The following is a 26,321-nucleotide window of genomic DNA, read 5'->3' as shown; positions in this document are numbered from 1 at the left end:
GTGTGACGTCACGACGACGAAAAAGCGCGCGAAAGTTCAAACATAAATTGCTTCGTCAAGCGACGAAGAACTGGACAGTGACAATTACTGATATATATATGATAGTGTTTAGACTTTCGGAATTTTGAATGTGATTTAATAAACTAGAAATATACATGTATATATGATGATATGTTCCTGGCACAAAATTGCCGCCCATATACGGTTGCAAAACTTTTTTCCTGGTTCCCAACCAATTTTTGAAATTGGATAAGCCCACCAATAATAGCCGGGTGTACATGTATATATAAATGCATCCTGTCACGAGTATTCCATAACACGTACGGGATGAAATGAAATGTTTATAATGCAACAACTAGGACACGAGGAAAGTACTTGTAAAAAAACATTTTTAATTAAAAATAAATGCAGTATCTGACGGCAATATTATTCTCTCTGAAAGGAAGAATGACCCACACTAAAATGTTTCTGGCGCTCGTTTCTATTTTTTGTACAACCGGAATAGATGAGCGCCAAAAACATTTTAGAGTGGGTTGTATAAAAAAATCTGCATCCCTGTATATTTTTTTCCTGGAATGTCCAACAACGTGTATGTACAAGTACAAATTTGGTAAGACTTCATTTGTCAAACCGGTGTACGCCGAACACGCCGATTGACCCGGCTTGTTGATTCATTTGATCCACAGGCACCTGACGTTATATATATTTTCTCATAATTATTAGGTATATATTTTTTGGTATCATGTTTGTTCGCCCTACATGTAACTTCCCGTTCGCCAAGGGTCTGGTCGCCATAATTAATGTTCGCCATACACATGTACCTTGTTGCTCCATATCCCGTTTGATTTATTGTACATATTATGTTCAAATATCGCATTGATTTTGTCACCTTTTCATTTGCTGTATTTATTTGACTGTTTTATATTTTAAGATGTACAGATACTGTTGTAATGGTTATAATTATACTAGTACAGTAAATTACATTGTGTTCACGTCATAGTTTGAAAATAAACAAATAAATAAATAAATAAATAAAAGGAAAATCAGCTCTTTTGATTTTGAGTAATATATTCAATTTTTTACCAGCTAAAGTATTTCATTCATCTTTTCCAAGACCATGTAGCTGGGTCAGTCTGGTCATTAGACTATGTATTGTATTCACTGTGTGCAAGTTTGTTTTTATATAAATAATTTGATACTGTATTTATAAAGACATAGCGGATTCCAATAGCTTAGGGTTAGATGATGTAATGAGATGAACAAATGTAGATATATATTTATTAATAAATCGGCATATTCATTGATTGCAATTAGTAAACGAACGTACGTTCGTTTAAAACGTTATACATGTACAATATGACGTTTAATGAAAACAAGTCTATAGGTTTCCTGGTGTTATTTTGTCAGATTTTGAACAAAAAATATACAGATTACAGTAAATTCAGTTTGCCCTTTTTTGACCACTCATTTGTAAAATTGGTATTTCAAACACAACACTAAGATATTTTTCTCAACTATATATATATATATATATATATATATATCTCTCTTTTGCAATGTGCGAGCTGAAAAAATCGTACAATGGATTGTTAATACATGTATCAAATAATCACAGGAACGGAAGGTTAGATTTTTAAAAAAATATATACAATGCCCCCCCCCCCTCCCCCCCCCCCCCAAAAAAAAAAATATATATATATAAAGTAAAACGTTGTGTACATTTGTGTACAAAGTATGTTTTTTCCACTACGTATTTCATTGAAAATCAACATTTTCAAAGAATTGTTAAAAAGTAACGCCTTGACCAATTTTCAAGAGATTTGAACTGATAAATTCAGAATTTTTCTAGCCTTTTTTTGATGATTGGTGATTTATTATGGGAAATGTTACACCTTTTCGCCATTCGGAACTTTAAAAAAAAATTGATTAACTCAACGATATATTTGAAGTTTAAGGTTTCAGGTAGTCATTATTTTTACCATTGGATATTGAAAAAGTACTAAAATATTGATTTTTTATCATGAATTACAAATTAACAAATATAATTCCATACTTTCTATTCATTTAATTCGATAAAGTAATTTAATATCAATTTTAAAAATGCATACTGTTGCCATAGTGTGGTCATTAAACATATGTTCACTCCATAAAGAAACAGTTTAATGGGATGAATTATTTTCCTAATTAACAACATTTTCTGACACCAAATAAAAAAAAAATCATTACGTATGGGGAAGGGGGGAGGGGGTCATGGGAAAATTCAAATATTTGTTCATACAAATAGAATCCTTAAAATCCCTATCATTCACGGATCTTTTGAGCCAAGTTTAGTTGAAAATTGGCTAGAAGTTGAAAATGCTAAAACAGTTTACACACATGTACACATAAACTATGTTTTGTTCACAACATATAAATATTAAAATGAAGCTTATGGCCAATTCAAACGCCCTCAACATATACATGTGGTAATTTAGTCTCCCAAACGAAATTTTCTAGTCTCCCTCCCAAACGAAGTTTGGAGACTTATTGTGATTGCTCAGATTCTTCTGCTTTTTTAGCCCTGAACTTGTCCATCGCGTTTTTCAAAATGACCGACTAGAATGTTACAACGCTCTGCACCCTGTCTTTTTTTTTTTTTTTTTAATCTAGGATTGTAGGGTTGGCCAATCACTTTTTTGGGCAGGCACCAAGGGGGGGGGGGGGGGGTCATTGCAAAAAACATCGACAAGCAAAAAAATAAAAAAAAATAAACACGAAAAAAGGAACTTCCCATGAAAATGCTAATCCCGGGGGGGGGGGGGGGGTTGTTAAGGGGAAGGTGGTGGTAGCGTAGTCTAGTTTATCTATAACTTCATGTTCTGTCTTAATTTCGTTATTTCCTTTCAATATCTTACATTCTCCCAAAAAAGTGGGGGGGGGGGGGGGGGGGCAACTCCATCATTCACAGCTTTATATGTAAATTTTACAAAAAATCTTTGCTGCAACAAAAAGTGGGCTGGGGGTAGCCCTCCCCCCCCCCCCACGATGCTACGTCCCTGTGGGGTGGTCAATGGGGTGTGGGGTCTAACATAGCATCTTATGTGAAAATCGTAGACTCTATTGTAAATGCTTATAACTTGAAAACGGCCATAGATAATGATATGGGGTCTTCAGAATCATATATTTACTGTTACAGGCAAGATAAGGGTCACATTGGATTTGACCCCTGGGTCATCCCCTACCCCCAGGATTAGGAAATGACCAAATATAAAAAAAAACCCCAAAAAGGCTGGGATCTTGACCCCTAAACCTTCTATATTCTTGTTCTCTAGTTACAAGGTAGTAGGTATGTAGGTTATGAGCCCCGAGAGTGGCCCTGACCCCCCCCCCCCCCCCCCCCCCCCCCCCCCCCCCCCCGTAACATGAAGTGGCCCAATATTTTGAAAATGGTTGGAATTCCCACCCCAAACCTAGATATATTCTTGTTCCTTGTGTCAAGGGCCATCAAATGGAACATAGGTCATGATGACCATATGGGATTGTCCCCACGTCTTGAAACAGGAAGTGCCAAAATATCTTGAAAATAGTCGAGATTCCCACCCTTAAACCATATACATTCTTGTTCCCTGTGTCAACATAATATACAGGATATGACCTCTGTGGGACATCATAATTTTCAAGAACTGGAAATAATCAGGTATTGAATCAATTTTATATGTAAAGTTTGATCCATGTGGGTCAACCCAACCCCGAATGATGACCTCGCTTTGTTTGGGAGACATAATCACCCAGATTATAATTACATCTTCTTTTAAATAAATGCATGAAGTCATATAGGACAATCACAACCCAAATCAAAACACATTCATTGAAATTTAACAACTTTATTTGTGAACAACTAGCTATCTGAATACAATTAAAGTAAAAAAAATTAAAAAAAAAGTTTATATATTACAAATGCCATATCTTTGGCATTTGCCTTTTTGTTCATCTCAAACAAACTAAGTCACAATTCAGGTATCATATGACAAAAAAGTTGAATACAACAGAAATATAAAGATACAGACCATGTATAAAAAAAAAAAATTAATAAAAAACATTGAAACATCGAAACAACTTACTTAGTTCATTACAAAATAACTTGCACATGTTTGTGAAATTCTAAATAAAATGATATGCATACAAATACTATTGATCTGGACACTAAGGGGATTAGGGAGTAACAGCCTAATGTAGTTTGAAGGAAGACAACTCTGGGTGGACTTAAATCAGAAACATGGAAGCTGCTCAGAATAAAAGAGAAAATACTTGAGTACTGTTGAGACAAGAGATCAGAGCATTTTAAGGAAAGAGGGAATTCACAAAGAGTAAACGGAAAGGAGAATCTTATGACAGAAAATTCCAGAATGTGCAGGAATAAGAAGGAAAGAAATGAGGAGTCTTGAAACCATGTGGCGTATCAATGTCAATGGTTAAAAGACACCAGAAAAACAATGAAAGAAAACTTGAAAGTGACAAATTCTTAAAAAGAATCTTGGGGAGAAAATAAGTGCAATTGCTTTCATGACTTTTGAGTCCTTACACAGTTCAGGAAGTAGACTACATATACTAGTATCCGATATACTAAGCTGGAAACGCAAGATTGGCATTGCTTACATACTTTTTTCAAAAGATCTCTGAGGTAGTTTTCAGCATATGAAGCTGGAAAAGAAACTAAGGTATTTTAGAGAATCTAAGATAGAAACTGAAATCAAGAGAGAAACAAGAGAAAGTGAGAGACAAAGACAGAGAGATAGACACGATCTGGAACCAAAGGGACACAGATGACGTTGAACAGTTAAAGTTGAACAGTTAAAAGTCAATGGCACTGAGACAGGGGATAACACAATTATTTGGGATGGAGTATTGAGAAACAGAGCACAAGATTGTAGATGAAAACAAGTTGATGAGATACCAGTAAATGACACATGTATTAAGAAATATCAATATCAGTAAAATCAGATTCGTTGATCCACTTATGTGGATTGCTACAGTGGCAATATATGCGAGCAGATCAAGGAATCTGATTTGTACAAATAAACTGAAGAAATATGGAGCAGACAGAAGATGAAAACATCCTAGAAAACAGAGACTTGAAAAATGTTGAACACATTGTACCCGTAGTCTTTTTAATATGAGAACACTATATACATGTATAAAAAAAACCAACAATGGATTATTGATTTTGAAACTTTGATAACAGGCAGGATATGGCACTTAAAAATTTGTAAATTCTATCTAACCTGTATGGGCTATCTATGAAAACGAACACATGTGGCATTTGGTTGAAAAATTGAAAAAAAATTTGCATTACTGGGCAAAGATTATGAATTATGTCTTCTAGTTATGGAAATACCCAATCTCTTTACGACTATCCATAAACTGATGTTGAATAATATAGCTACGGCCGTTAACATACTTTTTACCTCCCATTGAAAACTATAACATGCACATGTATATATTGATCAAAAATTACAAAAATTGTACACGTGAAAAAAACCCATAAACCAATGTACATGTTATTTTGTACATTTAAATCTATAATGCCTTTATGTATTCTAACTAATACAGGCCGGTACATGAACATGACCATGTACATTGGATTATTGCAAAAGGACAAAAAGCTAACAACCTATGACAAAACATATAGAAAATAATTCTATGTACATCTAGCAATATCATGAAATAGTATCAAACAATGGACTGGCCTTTTTTTTTTAAAACTTGTACAAAATTTTCTTGTGGCATAATCTACAGCACTCAACTGGTTAAACATTTTGCTTGTTCATCCAAAATCAACTGACAAAAAAAAATCCTAAGCCTCAAAAATTTCTTTTTTTTTTCTTTTCTCAAATACAATTCAATGGCTTTTTGGATACCTCCCTTTCTTTTCACATTTAAAGATGAGTTGGAGATAATCAGAACATACTAGATTCATTAACCCTCTGTGATCAGGCATTTGTGGTGCGAAAACGAAACCATCAGTCGAGTGTTGTCTGGAAACTTGAAGTTATGCATTTCCTGAAAAGAGAACACAATAAATGGTAACTGTATGTCACCCACATAGGACAATGATAATTACAAGAGACAAAGAAGATGAATCTGAAAAATTGTCCTTAAAAATGGTAAATTTGTTAAGGGCAAATTTGTTCTCTGTTTTTAACCAACACTGCATGCATTTATTCAGTCCGAAATATCTGATGTTTTGCTGGCTTAGTTACTGATTTTGATATTTTACTTGCCAGTAAAATTACAATAATAGAATAGGATATGATTTCCCCCAGACTTAGTATCTACAGTCATTACAGCTTTGAGAACCTGTTATAAGTAGAGTGAACCTTGTTTGTCATAAAAACATTGAAAACCTATTAACCCCAGGAGTATGACCTTACCATTATAGCAGTAACAGCCTACCTAACTTATAATAAGAGCATTGACAGCCTGCTCAATCGTAAACATTACTTACCATAATAGTAGAAACTGTCTGCTCCACCCTCCACAGTAAACCTTACTAACAATAATAGCAGTAACAGCCTGCTCCACAGTCCATAGTAAACCTTACTTACCATTATAGCAGTAACAGCCTGATTCACACTCCACAGTAAACCTCACTTACCAAAATAGCAGTGACAGCCTGCTCCACACTCCACCGTAAACCTTACTTACCATAAAAGTAGTAAATGCCTGCTCCACAGACCACAATAAACCTTTCTTACCATAATAGCAGTGACAGCCTGCACCACCCTCAACAGTAACCTTACTTACCATTATAGCAGTGACAGTCTGCTCCACATTCCATAGTAAACCTTACTATTATAGCAGTAACAGCCTGCTCCACACTCCACTGTAGACCTTACTTACCATAGAAGCAGTGACAGCCTGCGCCACAGTAAACCTTTCTAACCATTATAGCTCACTCTGGAGTGACAGCCTGCTCCACACTCCACAGTAAACCTAACTTACCATAAAAGCAGTGACAGCCTGCTCCACACTCCACAGTAAACCTTACTTGTCATTATAGCAGTGACAGCCTGCTCCACACTCCACAGTAAACATTACTTACCATGATAGCAGTGACAGCCTGCTTCTCACTCAATAGTAAACTTTACTTACCATTATAGCACTAACAGCCTGCTCCATTTTCCATAGTAAACCTTACTTACCATAATAGCAGTGACAGTCTGCTCCACAGTAAACCTTTCTTACCATTATAGCATTGACAGCCTGCTCCACACTACAGTAAACATTACTTACCATTATAGCAGTGACAGCCTGCTCCACAGAAGCGAACTTGAGCAGCGCTCCTTGACATCCTCTGGATCTGAAACATGGATGAGAGTATTATAAATACCGGTACATGACAGTGCAAGTCTCAATTTAGCTTAGTATAAAGAAATAAAAAAGTTCTTAGAAAGCGTTTCTTCAATATACTGTATGCATGAATGAATCTAACAGTCACCTTAGCCTAAACATCTCAAAAATAATCAGGAGTGGCAGGGCATAGAAAGGGATTGTACTATGTGCTACATGTATACTAGCACATGTATACAGGTGAGACATGCATACTAGCACATGTATACACGTGCTTCATGTATACTAGCACATGTGTACAGGTGAGACATGTATACTAGCACATGTATACCGGTTAGACATGTATACTAGCACATGTATACATGTGCTACATGTTCATGTATACATGTGCTACATGCAAATATGAGCTACATGTATACTAGCACATGTATACATGTCTGTGTGCTAAATGTACATGTATACTTTTGATAAATAAATGTAGTGCAATACATAATGGTGCCCTGGGTTATGCAGAGCATTTGTTTAATTCTATATGGTGACCACCAAACCAATCACCACATCAGATTCACAATTTACCATGGGTCACAACAGATCTCTTGAGTCTTCCATGAACAGAAACAAAAGAAACAGAAAATTGAGAAAACGCACATACTGGAAAATTTTCAGTTCCAACACATTTCCATATTCTGAGAATACATCGATGATGTCTTCTCTTTTGATGCTTTCTCTGAAAATAAAATTTACTCATGAAGAGAAAGAACCCTGTTGAATTGCTTATACACTGTAAATATGCATGTATATGTACTTTAATTTGGAAAATACATGCAAATAAATTTTGCAATATACATGTATTTGTAGTGCACCAAGGGCTCAGGGTGATTCAAAAATCCTTTTAACCTTTTTTTTTAAATTAAATTTCTAAATAAAAATGATGATTACTGGTATATGCTGTTCACTTCTTGAGTTAAGTACTAAACGTGCATCAGATACACTAAAAGACTTGTATATGGTGAAAAATATTCATGACAACTAAGTTTTTGAAAACCTTCTGAAATTTTCTTGCACCTGTGACGGTCAGACCGGTTCCAATACCGGCGCCAGATAGCTCAGTTGGTAGAGCACCTGACTAGAGATTCAGGGGGCCCGGGTTCGAAACCTGGTCTGGTCCGTCATTATTTCTCCCATCCCGTTACATTTGGTGCCCTGACCAACCCCTGGAACTGACAGGTGAACTCCTGCCAGGGGAAGAGCCTGGGGTGATCTTCGGGAACGAAGATCATTTAAGGGGAGAGGAATGTGACGGTCAGACCGGTTCAGTTGGTAGAGCACCTGACTAGAGATTCAGGGGGCCCGGGTTCGAAACCCGGTCTGGTCATGTCATTATTTCTCCCATCCTGTTACACACCTAAATAAAAGTTCATTTAAAGGAAACACCCCACACAAAATCATAGTGTGATTTCTTACTGATGCCCAAAGGACTTCCCTTCCCCCCAAAATCAAAATTGGTTCAACAAAATACATGTACATGTATATACATTTTATGTAAACTATTTTATATGACTTTTAAAAGCAATTTGCTTTCCAATGAAATATAATTGAATCTTTGCAGTGAATGACAAACTTTCATATTTCTGAACAAATGCTTTTGCTTAATGATTTTTGTTGCCAGATGAGTTAAGGTGGAATGGGACACCTCCATGTTGTGACGTATTGTTTATTGAAATAAACAATAAAATGAAGTGTAATTATATAAGTACCAGTAGTTTATTTCAGGATATTGTCACCTTACAGCGTAGAGCAGTGGGTTAGAGGGTTTACTACAAATTGGCAAGTTATGAGTTCGAACCCCGCTGGGGGTTTAACATTTTTTTTACCTCTCCAAATATTTTCAAAAGAGATTTTTTCGGTTAAATATTGTAAAATTTGAAAATTTTACACCATTAAAAGTATTTTAATTATAGTGTACTTAAATCCACATTGAAATCAACAGATATCTCGTACCACCTTAAGAATACTCATCAAGTAAGACTTACGGCAGGTGGGACATATGAATGACAGCAGATGGAGCGCAGGCCGTCATCACATAGTTGAAAGTGACCCCTCCTCTGTGTAGCTTACTTTTTCTGTAGTCGGCTGTCATCTACAATCGAGATACCTTTAAGAATACATTACCATTCCTTCAATAAAAACATTGCTGATCCTGAAACATTTACAGTGAATTTCTTATTGTGGATCGAGGCTGGCTTGCTGCATGAATATTTTTAGATTTAATGGATACTACAATTTATTTACAAGACCATGAACCTGGTACATATTTGCATTAACATATACAGACAGGCCTCTTTGTGTTGCGACTGTCACGGCTAGTATTCCACAAATTTTGAACTTCATCCCCACAGACTATTAATTGCTTGATTTCACACAAATATTGGTCTTGACAAAATAAAACAATTCCGCATTTAAATTGTCAATATTGAAACAAACCATATTGGTACATTCATCACATTTAATCATTTTTACTAAAATCATAGGTTATCAATGTGAATGCATTCAAATTATAAAAAATGATGTTAAAATTCAAAACTATCAGTTCCTTGATTGTTAATACATGTAATGATAATATTATGCAACAAATAACAAAATAGTTTAATAGATCTACATGTATGCACTAGCTCATCCATATAAAAATCAAATCAAACTTATTGGTGAATATAAAAAGAATCAACTACATCAGCTCAAAAAATTAATTCAATTTAGGGAGGCTGGGTGGTCAACAAATTCACCATCAGATCTAGTTTAAAGCTCTTCTTCTTAAGGAGATCAATAGAGTCAAAAAATAGCTACAACCATTGAGCCCTCTTAACTGATATAAATAATGTGTATACATTCAGACCAAGCATGATTACAAGTCCGAATTACATGTAACTGTGTTTCTATAGTTGTCAAATCACTTACTTTGAAATTTTCATCAGTGTTGATTGACTTGACTCTAGAATATTGAATATGCAAAGTCTTGTTCTGCACAACCACCCTATCCAAATGTCCCAAGGCTGAAATAAAAAATAATAATAAATAAACATGAGTTTGATGAACACAGATGCTTTGAAAAGTGAATGATCTTAGGCCAAATTAAAATTATTGTTTGTTTGGAATTGCCTCCTGCCTCCTTGAAATACCCTCTGCTGATAAAATTATATTAAAGAAGAACTTTTTTGATATTGAGATTTTTGTTTTTTACAATTTTTTAATTAGTTAATATTCAAGTTTGAAAAAAAAAATTCCCTCCCTCCCTCTTGGGTCTAGAAATCTTCAACTGGCAATTCCAAACAAACACTTTTAAAAGGATGGCCTAAGTTTGACTTAATTGGGAAGAAAACAAACCACTAGCAGCATGTTCCTCTGTATCCATCTGGACCAGGCCAGAGTTTTTCTTCTTGAAAAACAGCTTAATAATATCCACTCTTCCATACAAGCCTGCAAATACCATCATAGACCCATTTCTTTAGAATCACATGTATTTTGCATCTCTGACATTTAGACTGGTTTGGTTCACCAGCACTTGATAGCTCAACTGGAAGAGTACCTGACTAGAGATTCAGGCCTGGATTCGAATCCCTGTCAGGTCCGTTATTACTCTTGTATTTTTGGACAAGATTTGTTTAAAAGTGTACCTATTTATTGTCATATTGCAATTATTTACAGTTCTTTAAAGATTATTTTTGACAATTAGATATTAACAGTTTTCAAGTTACAAATATAAATATATTTTCTTATTCATTATGTTTATAAGAAGATTTCTAAAATTCTATAAGTCTTCTGAAAACCTAAATCTGGCTCTATCATATCTAAGTTAACTTAAAAGAGCTCCCTTGTGATAGATATCAGTCTCACTTTTACAAAGGGAGGATATGGAAACTGTGTTGGAAATGTGAGACTGAGATCTAGTAAGTACTTACTGAAGAGATTGAAAAGTTTCTCTGTGGTGATACTCTGAAAAAGATATTAATTTCATGTCAATCTAAATTTATCATAAATCTGTGAATAATATCCCAACAAATACATTTATATACAATGTATGAAAATCTCAAATTTAAAACAAAAACAGTAATTCCAACATAAATTTACTTTGCCCATATTGACACATTGCTTAATCATTATAAAAATGTGCTTTTAATGAGTGAATATGACTTTCAAAATTAGATGACAAATTTAGTTTCCAGAAACATGGAATTGTAAAGATCTAGAGTTAAACATTATTAACCACATACTTCTTCATTAAGGTTGTGTATGAAGAGGATCCGACCTTTTGCCTCCCTCCCACTTTCTGGAAGTGAAGATGCTGAGGAAGCACTGTGAGGTGAAATACTGACTGACTTTGGGAAAGTCATGAGATCATCTTCATCTGTATCACCTCCCATAAAAACCCCAAAAAACATTATTATGAGAAGCTAATTCAAAACTTTAAACTTTGCTGAAGAGTATAAACTGGACGTATACATGACATCAGAGACATAAATAACAGAGATTGGCAACTCCGCCATTAGCGTGTTTTGATGTTGAAAAATGTTACGGGACTAATCTTACTTTGAGAACTACATATTAGTAAAACTGAGATAATGGTCTTAAACCAAAAGCTTATTGTTTTTATGAAAAATGTGCAGAGGTTTTAGACGTTTTTTTTTTAAACAAAAAATTGAAATACATGTATAAGATTAATAATAAAGAAAATATAATGGCCAGCTATAAAACATTGGCAAAATCTCGGACAACGGGTAGCCAACTGCCTCCTAAAACTTCTCTTTAAATATTGTTTATAAGACATAAACTCATGAAACTATAATATTTTGAATGTTTTGGTAATAGAGTTTAGCTGTTTATATTTCAATATAATTGTTTATTAGAAAGATATACTGATTTAAACTGGCGATATTTTACAATAGGGACCGCAAGATTTTGCGAAATTTTAGTCAGTTGCCAACCTCTGTTATTTATGTCTCTGACGTCATGATGGAGAAATAAATTTTAAAGTATATAAAAATTTGGGGATTAAAACGATTAAAAAGATTAAAACACTGCTATTTAAAGGTCATGCGGGCAGCAATGGTATTTACCCTTAAAAATTACTTCAGTCAATGCATAATGATCTAAATTAATTTAAAACTTAGAAACTGAATTATCTTGCTTTATGTAACTCAATACCTGGAGTAACAAGTGAGTCCAGAAAAGAGTTCTGGTGTAATTTGGTCTCTTGCTTAAAGGACAGTTTCTTTATCTGAGCTTGGAGACCTGAGGAACACTCTGGGCCTACAGTGCCTGTACCATTACGAGAAGGAAAGAAGTCATGGTTGACTTCCCATCCACACTGATCACAGAACATCTGATCTCGTTCGATCCAAGTTCCACATTTCTCTTCACTGCTCAGCACAATGTTTGGACAAGAGATGGCTTCTTTTGAGAATATTTCAGGATCTATTTTCCATCCACACAGCTTGCAGAATTTATTTTTTTGTTCCAAAATATTAGTACATGGTCGACCGTTTTTCTGAAATCCTGGACAAAGCACCATTCTGTCTGAACATCTAAAGGTGAAAAACACATCATTTAAAGGCAAATATACTGATATAGAGAGAGAGAGAGAGAGAGCAACAACAGAAAAAAATAGTGGCCTGAAATTCGAGTATGTTTGCACAGACCCATTAAAAAGACAAATCACAAATAAATTAAAATACGAAATTATCTATTTTGCTATACTGACATGCAAAGCCCTTAATTTATCAGCAAAATTTCTTTGGCGTGTTCCGATTGAGAAGAAAACGTTTCATGCAACTTTTAGCAGGAAATTAAAATCGAACGGTAAAATGAAAACCAAAATCGGAACAAAACAATAACCGGAATTATTATTATTTGAAAATTCTTAATTTTTATCATTAGCTGTATATTTTATAAAAGAGACTACTATTAGTTAGAAACTTTACTGACTATAGGTAATAAATTAAAAAAAATCATTTTTATGTCGAAATGAAGAGTTATCTTTTCATTGTAAGCTTTGCAGGTGCGCGCTTAGCAACCAATCACGGCAAGGGTAAGAACTCGGACAGTGGAAGTGGATGTAAATAATGTCGTTCAGAGCGATGCTGAAGAGTAAACACAGATAACAAGGTACAGCTCAAGTGTTTTCTGTTTAATCTCTCAGCAATAGCTCTAGTTCTGATATTCACGTTCAATTTTTTTTAATGTACAATATGCATGCCATATTTAGTTAAGACTGGTTTAATATGCACTGTTCCTATAGCTAGCTGACACTAGCTCAAATTGAAACAGCATGCTCGGTTAACTATAAGTTAATAAAATTCAGAATTGCGTTTTTTGTAACATCATTATTGCAATATACAGTGACAACATTGCAAAAGGGTAATTTTAATTATTAAACTAATAATTCACGCGCCATTTCCCAGGATTTTTCTTAAATTTTTTGTCATTCTTTGTGACTTACAAATACATGTTCACAGATTAATATACATGTAAATATAAATTTTTCCTGCAGACTTAAACATGAATATATTTTATTTCAATACCATGTAGATTGTAATATAAAATATTCTTTCAGAGTGACAAGTTATAATTAAGGATGGGAAGCCGATCAGGCATGAAGTAATTAACTGTGTTGCTTACTATGTAATCACTGTTATATATATTGATTTGTATGTAAACAATTTTTGTATAATATATAGCCAGATGTGAAAGAATTCTCTTTACATTGTACACAGATTTCCTCGCTAATTCAAAATCAGTATTTACGTTTTTCAGGTATATATGCATTATCTCTTTGCATTGCTTTTGATACTATTTTCATTGGCAGTAACTTGATCAGTCTGGTTTTTAAGCAAATTAAAGTCAATGATAATTACCAATTTGTGATAAAAACAATTTAATGGTAAAACAAATTTCCAGCATAAAAGCCAAGGTTATGAAATGAATAAGAATTCCCTGATTTAAAAATTTTGAATGTTGCTGGATCAGATTGGACACCGAAAAAAAAAAAAGAAGCTAGGAAAATTACCAGCAAAATCCATCCACTCTTCCATATAGAGCAAATAGAAACTATTGTACTATCAGCAGTACAGTAAATTTAGTTGTACAAACCCATCAACAAAGTATTTCTGCTTTACTCATGTTGCAGGGATAAGTATGGAATATGTATACAGTATTTTTGATATGCTTCCTACAGTGCCTTTAAATTTGTTCTATGCTTAAATGTATCATGGTACGGAGCTTTTGTCTGTGATCTGGATACCATAAACCAACTTTTATTCACAGCAACTTTATTTCAAGAAGTTTTGGAGATATAATGAAGATACAATGGTTTGCAGTGACCATTTTTTTGCGATCAGGATGTAGATTATCTGGAAAATAACAGAGACATAAGAGGATCGATTCGCAGTAAAAATATTCGCAACGACAAGGCTCTTGCAAAAATTTCTTGCACGTGAATAAAAGTTGGTTTACAGTACTTTGAACCAGCTTTTGTTCACAACCGATTGCAATTTTTGGGCCTCTACAGCAGAGCTCGAAAAAACAAAATTAAAACTGGTGTTGAATTTTCTCAACCAAGAAATATTCACAATGACAAGGTTCTCTGGTAAATGTCAAAATTTTCTCTTGGTGACTAAAAGTTGGTTTACAGTACACTTATATATTCTAGTATCAACTAGCTTAATTGTGCATACATTCAATTGGCTTAAAGGTATATAGATTTGAAATGTTGTATGATATATGATATATGATGTCTTGTTTATTTGTGATATATTCATATATTCTGAAGTTTTATGTGTCTGAGTAGCAGTTCTATAAAACATATGTAGTATCACAACTTTAAATAATTTTTTTTTTTTTTTTTTTTTAACAATTTCTCTCTTTAATTAATATGATATTGATATTTGATCGATCTGATGCATACAAGAATGATGTACTAAAAAGAAATGATTGAAATCTATTCAAAAATTTGTATTAAACAATTAAACCAGAAAGGACAATAGAGGCATTGTAATCTGTGTTAATTGACTACTTCAATACAGCGTAGAATGTTTATTATTGATACTATTTACACCGACATTGAATTTAATATTAACACAGAATACCAGCCAATATTTCTTTGTGTGCCAATTAGACCCAATGTCTATTTATGGCCTTTCCAACAAAAGTCTTGTTTTATTTGCCATTTGGGAAATAAAGTCATAACCCTGTCATGAAAGGGTGCAATCTCCAGGCAATAGAAATCAATTGGAAAACAATACCGCCTTAGATAACTTGTCCTTGGACCCTATGAACTTAAAAGTCTATGTCAAATGAACTAATGTTTTAATTCATACACATGCTAAAATTAAATGTTGTATATGATGACAGTTCATTTTTAACAACCAAGATTTGCTGTTATATTTTGTGACTTTATATAACTCTTGCTTGTTTTATATAGGACAAGTGCCATCAACATGGCGGATGAATTTGATGCCTCAGGGTGGGCCCAGATCCACCAAGCGGCCAACAGGGGCTACCTCAAATCGATCCAATTTTTCGTCAAAGATGACCCATCTCTACTGGAATTGGAGACCACAGATGGCAAGAATCTCACGCCGTTTCTGTGTGCAGTGGATGGTGGGAAGATTGAGGCTGTACATCAAATGATCGAGCTCGGCTCAAAGATTGATGCCATAAATTCCCAAAACCATGGAGCAGTGGAGATGTGTGCCCTGAAGAGCTATATCGATTTGCTGAATTATTTCATTGAAAAAGATTTCGAAAAGATACCGGTGTGGAAGAATTTATTGAGATTTGTTACATCGGAGAGTGATGAAGAAGCAGAGGCTGCTGGGAAGTCTCTGAGGACTTTGACCCAGGGTAGTCAGGCAGATGGTATAAACCCCAACTGGAAGTCATTTTACGATCATGGTGGAGTTCCAGTCATAATCAAGGTTGCCAAGTCCAGCATAGGAGAGGAGGCAAAAATACCTGCTTTTCAAACACTGTTAAACATCATTGAGCGAGAAGAAGTGAAAGAACAGGTACTAAGTTCCGGGGGAATTCCAACATTTATCAAACTTCTGAAGTCTACCAATCATTTCCTGATTCAGCTGTCAGCTGAAATTCTAAAAGAAATGGCAACTGTGACGGACTATGCTGAGGCAATATCCCAGAATAATGGGATACAGAGCTTGATCAAGGTTTTGCAGACCATCCACAACCCAGAGGTACTTGTCCAAGTGTTAGACTGTTTGGGTAACATTGCAGAACATGACAAAAAGTACCAGGACTTGGTGGGACAACAACAGGGATGTGTACAGACCATAGTGCAGCTTCTGGAGTATGAGAAAGACAAGGACTTCTTGAACTCTGCTTGTCGAACTGTCGGTAAAGTCTGCTACAACAATGAAACCAACCAAAACAGCTTCGTTGATGCCAGCGCCATTCCACATGTTCTTGCTGTCACAAGGCTACGAAACAAGGACATTCAGGTGACGGCTGTGGAGTGTATTCGTAAAGTGGCAGCAAACAATCCTTATTCACAGAAACAAATGCAGACCGATCAAGTGCAGGAACTTCTTTTGAAACTTCTAGGCACAACGCGTTCTGAAGTTGTGAAAGAAAAGACAGCTTTGGCCCTGTGGGCCATTGCTGGTCGAGAGTTTGATGTAAAACGCCTCATAGCAGAACGCATGGGTGTAGGTACTCTAGTAGAATTCATCAACAGTATGTCAGAGGACTTAAATTTTATTGGCTCAGAAGGACTTGGGGTTCTTGCCCAAGGTCCACTGAGCTACCATTCTGATATAGCCAACGCTAATGGCATAGCGCCCCTGGGTAGACTAATACGCTCTGAGAAAGAGTACATTGTGTTGAGTGTGATCTGTGCCATCAGATTCCTGTGTCTTGGAGTGGGCTATGTGCCCCACAAAAAGAATCAGAACACCATTATGACAATCCGAGGAATCAAACTGATCGTGGCTCTGATGGTGCATTCTAGGAACCAGATGATCCAAGTTGAGGCTGCTCTTACATTAGCGAGTGTTTCACTAGGTGAGGAGTCAATCTCTATGTCACTCTCTTTGTCCATCTGTCTGTCTATCTGTCTTACAGTCTTCCTTGTCTCAAATGGTTGAGAGCCCCAAAAATTGAATTTGTAATTACATTTTTCTATTTCCCCAAAAAGTGTCTCTTGGAGTTATATATTCAATGTATATTATATTCATACAAGTGTAATGCAATGAAATTCTAAGACCCAACATTTTATTTGTATCAATTAAATGAATGACACCCTCAGGGTATGTGATGAAATTTAAAACTTCCATTAAGTGTTAAGTGATCGAATTTCTAAAGGTGGACGTAACTTCAAAGTTTCTATTTGATCTATGAATGGCAAAACATTAAGTAATAAACACACACTGTGATTGAGTGATCAATTTTTTCGTTGAAATACGCAGATATTTCAGCTTATATTTTATCTCTGTATTTAAACTCTATTGTCAAGATACTCTAAAAAAGCCAGGATCAATTGGATTTTGGAAGATAAAATGTGGAAAAATCTTGATAAATCTTGCACAGAGTAATACCATTTTTCCAAGTTCATACTTATCCGTGTTATTTAAACAACCCCCAAGGCATTGAATTAACTCCATAATAAGAGAAAATTTCAGAAGAATTTAAAGGACTGTTTTCCAGAGGCTAATTACCATTACAAAGTATTGATATTATTTTGACAGCAAATTAACAGGAGAAATAAAAGATGTTTTCTAGTGTGAGAGTGTATTTAGTAACAGCCAGGACACATTTCAAAAGAATCAATAAACATACCGGTACAGATATACCGTGACATATGGGGGCAAATTGTGATTTCCTTGAATTAATAAAAAAAACTAAACAAAAGACCGATTTAAATTTGACTGAAAGTTTGAAGGACTGTTCGGTAGGGGAGTTAAAAGTATGTCGATCTGATTGAAATGTCTTGGCCTTCGGAGATCTACCGGTAGCTCTTTTATTTCTCAAACAATAGCAGCAATCTTTAACATTGTTACCCATTTATTGAACAAGACAGAAATGTTTGGCAGATTTAAAACCTTGCCCTTTGTGGCATATGCATGATTCATGTTGAGATTAATTGAAACCCCTAATCCTTGGTACTTAGGCCACCGTTGATTATCTCGCTGGAATTAAAACGTACCTGACACTGTTCCAAATCTTGGAATGCAGCCTTATGAAATAATGGGACTCATTTATATCCTTATACATGTAAAAAGGGTTAATCCACTTCAATAGTGCACATGTATCAAGCACACCTAACACTAGATGGTGATTTCCAAACATTGAACCAAAAAAAGATTGTACATGAAAAAATGTAGAATGTGTACATTGTAATCATTTAATTGAAGAAATACCTATCACCCAATGTACAAAGTTAAAAATAATCTACAATTCAGTAAAAAGAAAAAGGGTAGAAGCAGTGTATTCACAGTTAAGACCAGGATATTAAAAAGATATCTTTTATTTCACTCATAAACTACAATTTCGCCAACCAAGCTTAAAACTTCCAAACCTACAATGCTGTAAATTTGAAGACCATAGATAGTTCCATCAGGCTTTCTATATAATTATATATATATATACCCACAGCTCAAATGTAGCATCTCTAGGTCTCTCCAGTCTCTCACCAGTTCTTCGAGTCCCCTCAGCATCTTCATTGCAAGTCTCTGTACTGTATCTCTCAGGGTTTCTGCAGCACAACTTTAAGTTGTGTCTCGTAATGGGAGTTATCTTAGTGTCTTTAGATCAAATCCCAAGTTCATTCCTTACAGGGTCTTTCAACCTTTAATAATACTGTGGAATCATCACTGTTCATGGGGGACCAATGTTAGTGGCTTTTGTGGGCAAGCCTTGTCCACGAATTTACATCCCCACGAACTTATATATACAAACATATGTTTAATATTTATTTACAATGTATGAAAGTACGTCCCTACGAACAAGGAAAATCTTGGCCACCAATGAACATTAACCCCAGGAATAAAAATGATTCCACAGTATTCAGTTACCTGGCACAAGTGGCAAATTATCACATAGAGAATGCCTATGCTACAATTTGTACCTGTACCAGGGTATTTAGTGAATTGGAAATGAGAAACAAACTTGAGAAGTAAAAAAATGTTAATGCATACATGTATATGTTTTGGAATTTATTTTTTCTCCAGTGGATAGTCGTTTTCTTAATTATAATGATAATTATGAATGATTCTAAACTAAACTGTCATTTTTCATTGTAGGAAACCAGGCCATATTAGATGATATTCACTCAAACATAGACTTTAGTTATGTCAGAATCCTGAAGATGATGTACTCCATGGATCCCGATGTTCGACTTCTAGCTGGGCTAGCTCTGGCCACATTTGCCTACAACAACGTGAACCAACAGAAGGAGATCGCAGACCAGGGCGGTGTCCGATTTAACTGCTTCTGTCCATTCCTTCAGTCGGAAGATGAATACTACAGGTGCTTGGCAGCATTTCAGGTAAAAATGCTGTTTCAATATTTGACCAATGCAACAGAAAGTAGGAGGGACAATGTTGATAGTTAGACCAGGGTTATGGCCATAAAGATACATTAGCTCACTTTTATGATAATACAAGTCTCAATTTCCCCATATACACTAAAACACGGTTATAGCAAAGCACTATATATGAGCAGTTCTGATTTGATGTAGCAGTTATTTACATCATGTAAAGTTTATGGTACATTTTTAAAATTCTAAAGGCAACTTTGCTGGAATGTGAATTTGCTATAAGAATGTTCGTGTTTTACTGTATAATCCTCGTGTAAAAGTGAGAGATAAAAAAAATTGGCTTGATATCTGACAGGTGGTTGTCCTTGCGAGGATTATTCCTGATAAAAAATTGGCTTAATTTCTGACAGGTGGTTGTCCTTGCAAGGATTATCCCTGATGAGGAGCAGGCTTTGTCCTCAGCTGCTGGGATCAAGCTCCTTGTGGATCTCCTCCAAGACTCCTCCAATAACGAGACCCTCTCTCTTGCCGCAGACTGTATTGCTAGGCTAGCCCACACAAGGGCAGGTGAGTGCAAGTCTGGAGAGGTGAAGGAATTGAAAGTCATGCATGGCCATTGCTATTGGTCTCACAACTGCCATTATGATTCATAAACAATTCATGATATTTGGTGTGCGTGGTATACAATTGGAATAATCTATCATCAAACTTTACTAACTTTACTTAACTAATTAGAATTGAAATTTTGGCACTATAAAAATAACTTCTAAATCTAAATCCTCATGTAGAAGTTATACAGTTGGTAAATCTTTTCTTTTTCAAGAATGAAAAATTCAATAAAATTTAATTGTCATGGCTATATATAACCTTTTTAACTTAACATTTATAAATCAGTGTAAATTAAGATCATGCAGACTTTTCATAATCTATTTATCAAAATGATTTTTTCTTTTCCAATAGGAGTACCCGCAGCCATGATTTCCATTAATGTAATAGAACATCTATGTAAACTGTTGGTGTCTACAGCGGAACAAGTGAGGGGCTCGGCAGCCATTGCCCTGGGGTATCTCTCTTACAACCACACGGGGGAGAGACAGCTTCTTAACAAGTGAGTAAAAATAACCACCCCAAAACATGACCATATGACCATCAAATAACTACATTAAAGAAGTAAAAAATTAATAGAAATAATTAACAAGCAAAAAAAAGCTGTATTGTACAAAAGGGAATCAATCCAATTACAATATGCTGTTCTGATACAGTGACTGTGGATAGTATGACAACAGCTGATTTTATGGTAATCATGCTTTTGAAAGTAAAAGTGTTTAATAAACTGTATACATGTGTATGATGTTCTTGATTCTGAATTTGTTCTTTGTAGGTGTCGTACTGACCCCTATTTAATGAGGATTCTCCTTCACTACACCAAGAGGAGCAAGATCAGTCCCTGTTTCCTGGAGGCATGGCAACATTACAAAAAAGTGGGACTCCCTCCAATACCGTAAGTGTTACTACACAAAATGGTACTTATTCTAAAAGAGAAGAGAACAATTTCAATTGCCTCTGGTAATTAAATTTCATCTCTGCAGTCATTTGTAATTTTTTAGAGTAATGAAATGTTGTCGTCATGATCAGTTAAACAAAATTTTCATTAGCAACAAGTTACCGGTAATAACCAACGATAACTTATGATAAGTGTTTCATCATCGAGAAATTGATTTTTAGCTCACCGAGACGTAGTCAGGGGGAGCTTATGCTATACCCTCGGCGTCGGCGTCCAGACCTGGTTAAAGTTTTTGTTGCAGGTCCTGTATCTAAGCTATTACTTGTCCTGTCTTCACCAAACTTGCATGGATGATGCATCCGGACCTACTTATGGACTTGAAAGACTTGGATGCTGAATGTGAGTCCTAAATTTCAGATGCTGGAGGAGGTTAAGGTTGTTGGACCAGGTTAAAGTTTTTGTTGCAGGTGCCCTTTGATAGCAATATCTAAGTTACTGCTGGTCCGTACTTCACCAAACTTGCATTGATGGTGTGTCTTATGATACTGATGCACCAGGCAGGCTTGGATGCTGAATCTGAGCTATAGGTTACAGATGCTGAAGGAGGTTAAGGTTTTTAGAGCTGGTGAAAGTTTTTGTTGCAAGTGCCCTCTGATGATTATATCTTAGTTACCGGTACTACCTGTCCTAACTTCACCAGACTTCCATGGATGGTGCGTCTTATGATACTGATGCACCAGACAGGCTTGAATGCTAAGTCTGAGCCATAGGTTTCGGATGCTGGAGGAGGTTAAGGTTTTTAGAGATGGTTAAAGTTTTTGAAACAGGTGCCCTCTGAAGATTTTATCTTAGTTATTACAGGTCCTAACTACACCAGACTTCCATGGATGGTGCGTCTTATGATACTGATGCACCTGACAGGCTTGAATGCTGAGTCTGAGCCATAGGTTTCAGATGCTGGATATGGTTAAGTTTTTTGGAACAGGTCACATGTTTAATAGATAATAGTACTATTTCAAACTTGCATAGTTAATTAAACTGTAATATGAATGAATCACAGATGAAGCTTCAGATGCAGAGCTTGATCTCCATTATCAAGGATGCTAAAAAATATATCTTAGTTATTACAGGTCCTAACTTCACCAAACTTGAATGGATGGTGTGTCTTATGATACAGATGCACCTGACAGGCATGGATGTTGAATCTGAGCCATAGGTTGCGGATGCTGGAGCAGGTTAAGGTTTTAATTGCTAGTGCCCTCTGATGATGATATCTTAGTTATTACTGGTCTGAACTTCACAAAAATTGCAAGGAGATGCGTCTTATGGATACTGATGCACCTGACAGGCGTGAATGCTGAATCTGAGCCATAGGTTTCGGATGCTGGATGAGGTTTAGTTTTTTTGGAACAGGTCACATGTTTTATAGATGATAGCTTGAAAAGTTGATTTAACTATATTATAAATGAAACGCAGAGGTTGCTTCAGATGCAGAGCCTGATCTCCATTATCAAGGATGCTAATGAAATCTCCTACCTCACTCAAACCTGCTCGATAGATAGATGTGTTTGTTGATAAATGATATAACATGATTCCTATGATATAGTATTGTATGGTTTGAAACAATATTGTTTTAATATGATACAATATAATGTCATATGTAATATTATAAAAAGTTATATAATATGATATGATATTGTATCAATTTTTTTGATATTTTATGTTATGATATTGTTACATGATATCATTATGTATAGTATTGTATATTTTTATACAATATTGTATAATATTATATTGTATTATTAATTTATTATTTTATCACGATACTATAACATAAGATATTGCAAAATATAATATTGTATCCTATGATACAATATTGTATATTCTATAATATTGTATTATACGGTATTGTATAATATGATATTAGTTTCAGTTATTGTATTATATAATTATATATGTTGTAAATATGATAGGATGCAATATTTGATTTTATATTATTGTATTGATTAACATATGAACATATGATTATCATACAATTTTTTAACAGATGATATACGATATTGTGTCAAAACAGAATCCATGAATATCCAAGATCATAAAGTATGATTTTCATTTAATATGATAAAGGTGGTCTCATAAAAGTGAAGTCTCATAAGGGTGATGTCTCGTTTCGGTGAGCTTTGTAATCTGTGATTACCTATGTTTATGTTTTATAGTGAAGGAAGAACCAACCTGATAGGAAATCATCCCTTAGGAATGGACGGTAACCGCCCAGTCACTTTCCTCAGTATTGACCCCGAAGGAGAAACTGGTAGCAACACTCGAAGTTCGACCTCAAACATTGGGGGAGAGGACGGAAGGATCACTGGGCGATCCTCTCGAGCCTCTGGGTCAAGACAGGCCACCACCCCCAGGCAGTCAGGGACCCCACTCAATGCCACCACACCCCTAAATGCCAGCCAGATTTCTTTGGACTCCCAGCATTCCTCACGATCTTTACTTCCTGTTACAGCTGAAGGAAATGCATAACATGTCTTGTGAAACCATGCATCACCCTCCCCCTTTCCCCCAAAAAGACTGTGCCTGTGCTCCCTCCCCCTTTTCCCAAAGAAAAAAGGGCTGATGAATTTCATTGCAGCAGGCTTTCACTAGTCATCATTTTGTAGATCATTTGATAATTCCTAATCATTTCCATTGATCAATTTTCAGGATGATACATGTACAGAGTATAACTGTCACAGTGAACCATTGTGTTTCTTGCTTTAACAGGCTTTTCACCGGCTTATGTTTCTCAGACTTCTTAGCTGCCATGTTCTTATTTACTCCTATGATTGTAATTTACAGTACTTTGAAAGTGAACCATATTTACTTGCATATATTTTTCTTTCTAAGCAATTTTACACAGATACATGTATATGTACATATGTTTCTCTCCTCAAGTTCATGTTCTCTCCCAATACTCTGTTGAAAAAAAGTTGAGTTATATGCATTTTTTGAAAATGTAAAGCAGCATACATAAATAGCATAAATTTAATAAATCCTTCTGTCTCCATCCTACACCCAATTGTCAATTTTAAGAACACCATACCACCCCAAGACATTTTTTTCAAAACTATATTTTTTCTTGTTTTAATCCATGTACTAAACTAGCTGTAGTAGGAATTTTTCCAGAATTGTTAACATACTGACCATGGAGTAATTTGGTGGGTTTAGTGCTTGCACCGTTAGTGATTTTTTTGGTGATTATTTTTAGTGTGTATTTTTCTTTTAAGAGAACTGTCAATGCATGCTACATGTATGCTGCAACTGGCAAAGAGAAGCAGATCTGTGATATTATTTAACTGTATAGCTTGGTTTGAGGTTTGTGTTTGTTGTGACTGCAATATTTAATATTTATTGATAAATCTAAAATACATGTATTTTACACATTCTACATTTGGTAAATACATGCAATATTATATATTTCTGGTCTCTTTTAAATTCATTAAAATCTCATCCTGCTTTTTTTTTTTTACACTGTTTTTCTCATAGTTGTTGAATTTTAGATTATATAAAATTTCATTTCATAGAATTTATTTCATAACTCTGATTTGGGTCTTTTGTATGTACCATCTTTTAGTAACAAGAACATGACTTTGTGCCAAATACGGAAAAACATTGTGTACTGGTATTTTACCTATCAAATTGTGTTTACCAGTAAGAGTAGGGGAAAACTGTAATTGTTTAAGAGTAATCTCTGTCAGACACTTTCTTCTCATTCTTTATATCTCTTGATTTAATTTGTAATGAGGATATGTTGGTATGATATATATTGACAATAAACATAATTTTGCCATCAGATGAAGGGTTAGTTATTAATAAATTACGTATGATTTCCCGTCTGTTGTTGAATCTGCCTACTCTATATTACTCCAAGTTCAAGAGATCATAACTGTTTTTTTTGACAAAACTCAGTTTTAAACATGTATTTATTCGCAATTTTTGTGAATTGTTAATCAGATAATTGACCTGTACATGTATGAGGAGTAACCTTCACATAAACTGGCTAGTGTTAAGTTTAGCTAAGTAATAAAGTTACCATGTTTTAAAAAGTGATTTACAATACCATGTATTTTATTTAATGGTACTCAATATATGAAGTGTTGCATTTTGTCCAGAGTGTCACATGATTTTTACCAGAAAGTCACGTGATCACTGTCTAAAATTTGCAGTTGGAAGACCTAGATATTGATACATGTATATGATGGATATTAATCAATTATTAAAATCCACTTTTGGAATTTATATCTATTTACATAGATTCATATTTTTAGGTATACAATCCCATACCTATAAAATTATACATGTACAACTTTAAGAAATTATGAATTTGATCCAATGGTATACATGTATTTATTATTCAGGAAAAGGAAATCACAATATGACATCTTCATTAACCTATGAAAAAACTGTCAATCCAAGAAAAACTGGCCTCAAATTGTGATTATAAACGCAGGTCGGGAAGTGTTCAGGGTTGTTTTGCAAATATAAGTACATGTACCATCATCGTCCATGCATGATTTATGATCAGGCAATTCAGTGTTATATAAAAACTTGCCTTTTTTTAATTGTCATTTATGATCTGTTTCAAGGCAATAAATATTTCATTTCTTTCTCTTATTTAGCCTTGCTATGTGTATAAGTTTACTATGTTGAGTTGCATAAACTAAGTGCACTCTGTTTCAGAGAAAGAATGCAATTTCATTTTCTGATTAAATAGCTTTTTATTTCCAATTCAGACAACATGAGAGCTTGTAGAAACTTACATATACAAATTTTCTGCCTCTACAAATAGATTGTTTGGTGACAGTAATATAAGATAATTGATTTAGATATTATTTAAGAAGATGGGGAATAAGATGGCGCAAATGCCCATTCGATTTAGTCGTGAAATACAATTTTGAA

General features: G+C 34.8%; 2 protein-coding genes across 2 annotated transcripts; one reads left to right on the top strand and one right to left on the bottom strand.

The window, feature by feature from the left end:
* Window positions 1-3,876: 3,876 nt before the first annotated feature.
* On the bottom strand, window positions 3,877-13,205 carry LOC105329589 (polypyrimidine tract-binding protein 1). Its single transcript, XM_011430886.4, has 10 exons — window positions 13,085-13,205; window positions 12,529-12,908; window positions 11,598-11,740; window positions 11,286-11,319; window positions 10,711-10,803; window positions 10,285-10,379; window positions 9,363-9,469; window positions 7,982-8,056; window positions 7,273-7,339; window positions 3,877-6,039 (listed from the first exon to the last, which is right to left on the bottom strand). Exons 2-10 carry the CDS (start codon window positions 12,893-12,895, stop codon window positions 5,956-5,958), a joined length of 1,065 nt encoding a protein of 354 aa, XP_011429188.2. The 5' UTR covers window positions 12,896-12,908; window positions 13,085-13,205; the 3' UTR covers window positions 3,877-5,955.
* A 177-nt stretch (window positions 13,206-13,382) lies between these two features.
* On the top strand, window positions 13,383-23,946 carry LOC105329590 (ankyrin and armadillo repeat-containing protein). Its single transcript, XM_011430887.4, has 8 exons — window positions 13,383-13,488; window positions 13,937-13,980; window positions 15,803-17,400; window positions 19,638-19,882; window positions 20,284-20,440; window positions 20,834-20,981; window positions 21,255-21,374; window positions 23,594-23,946. Exons 2-8 carry the CDS (start codon window positions 13,958-13,960, stop codon window positions 23,904-23,906), a joined length of 2,604 nt encoding a protein of 867 aa, XP_011429189.2. The 5' UTR covers window positions 13,383-13,488; window positions 13,937-13,957; the 3' UTR covers window positions 23,907-23,946.
* Window positions 23,947-26,321: the final 2,375 nt, after the last annotated feature.

Source organism: Magallana gigas, chromosome 3 (assembly GCF_963853765.1).
Source record: "Magallana gigas chromosome 3, xbMagGiga1.1, whole genome shotgun sequence".
In the NCBI taxonomy this organism is placed as follows: domain Eukaryota; kingdom Metazoa; phylum Mollusca; class Bivalvia; order Ostreida; family Ostreidae; genus Magallana; species Magallana gigas.
Note: the sequence above shows the minus strand (reverse complement) of the source record. Positions and strands in the feature narration are given on the sequence as shown.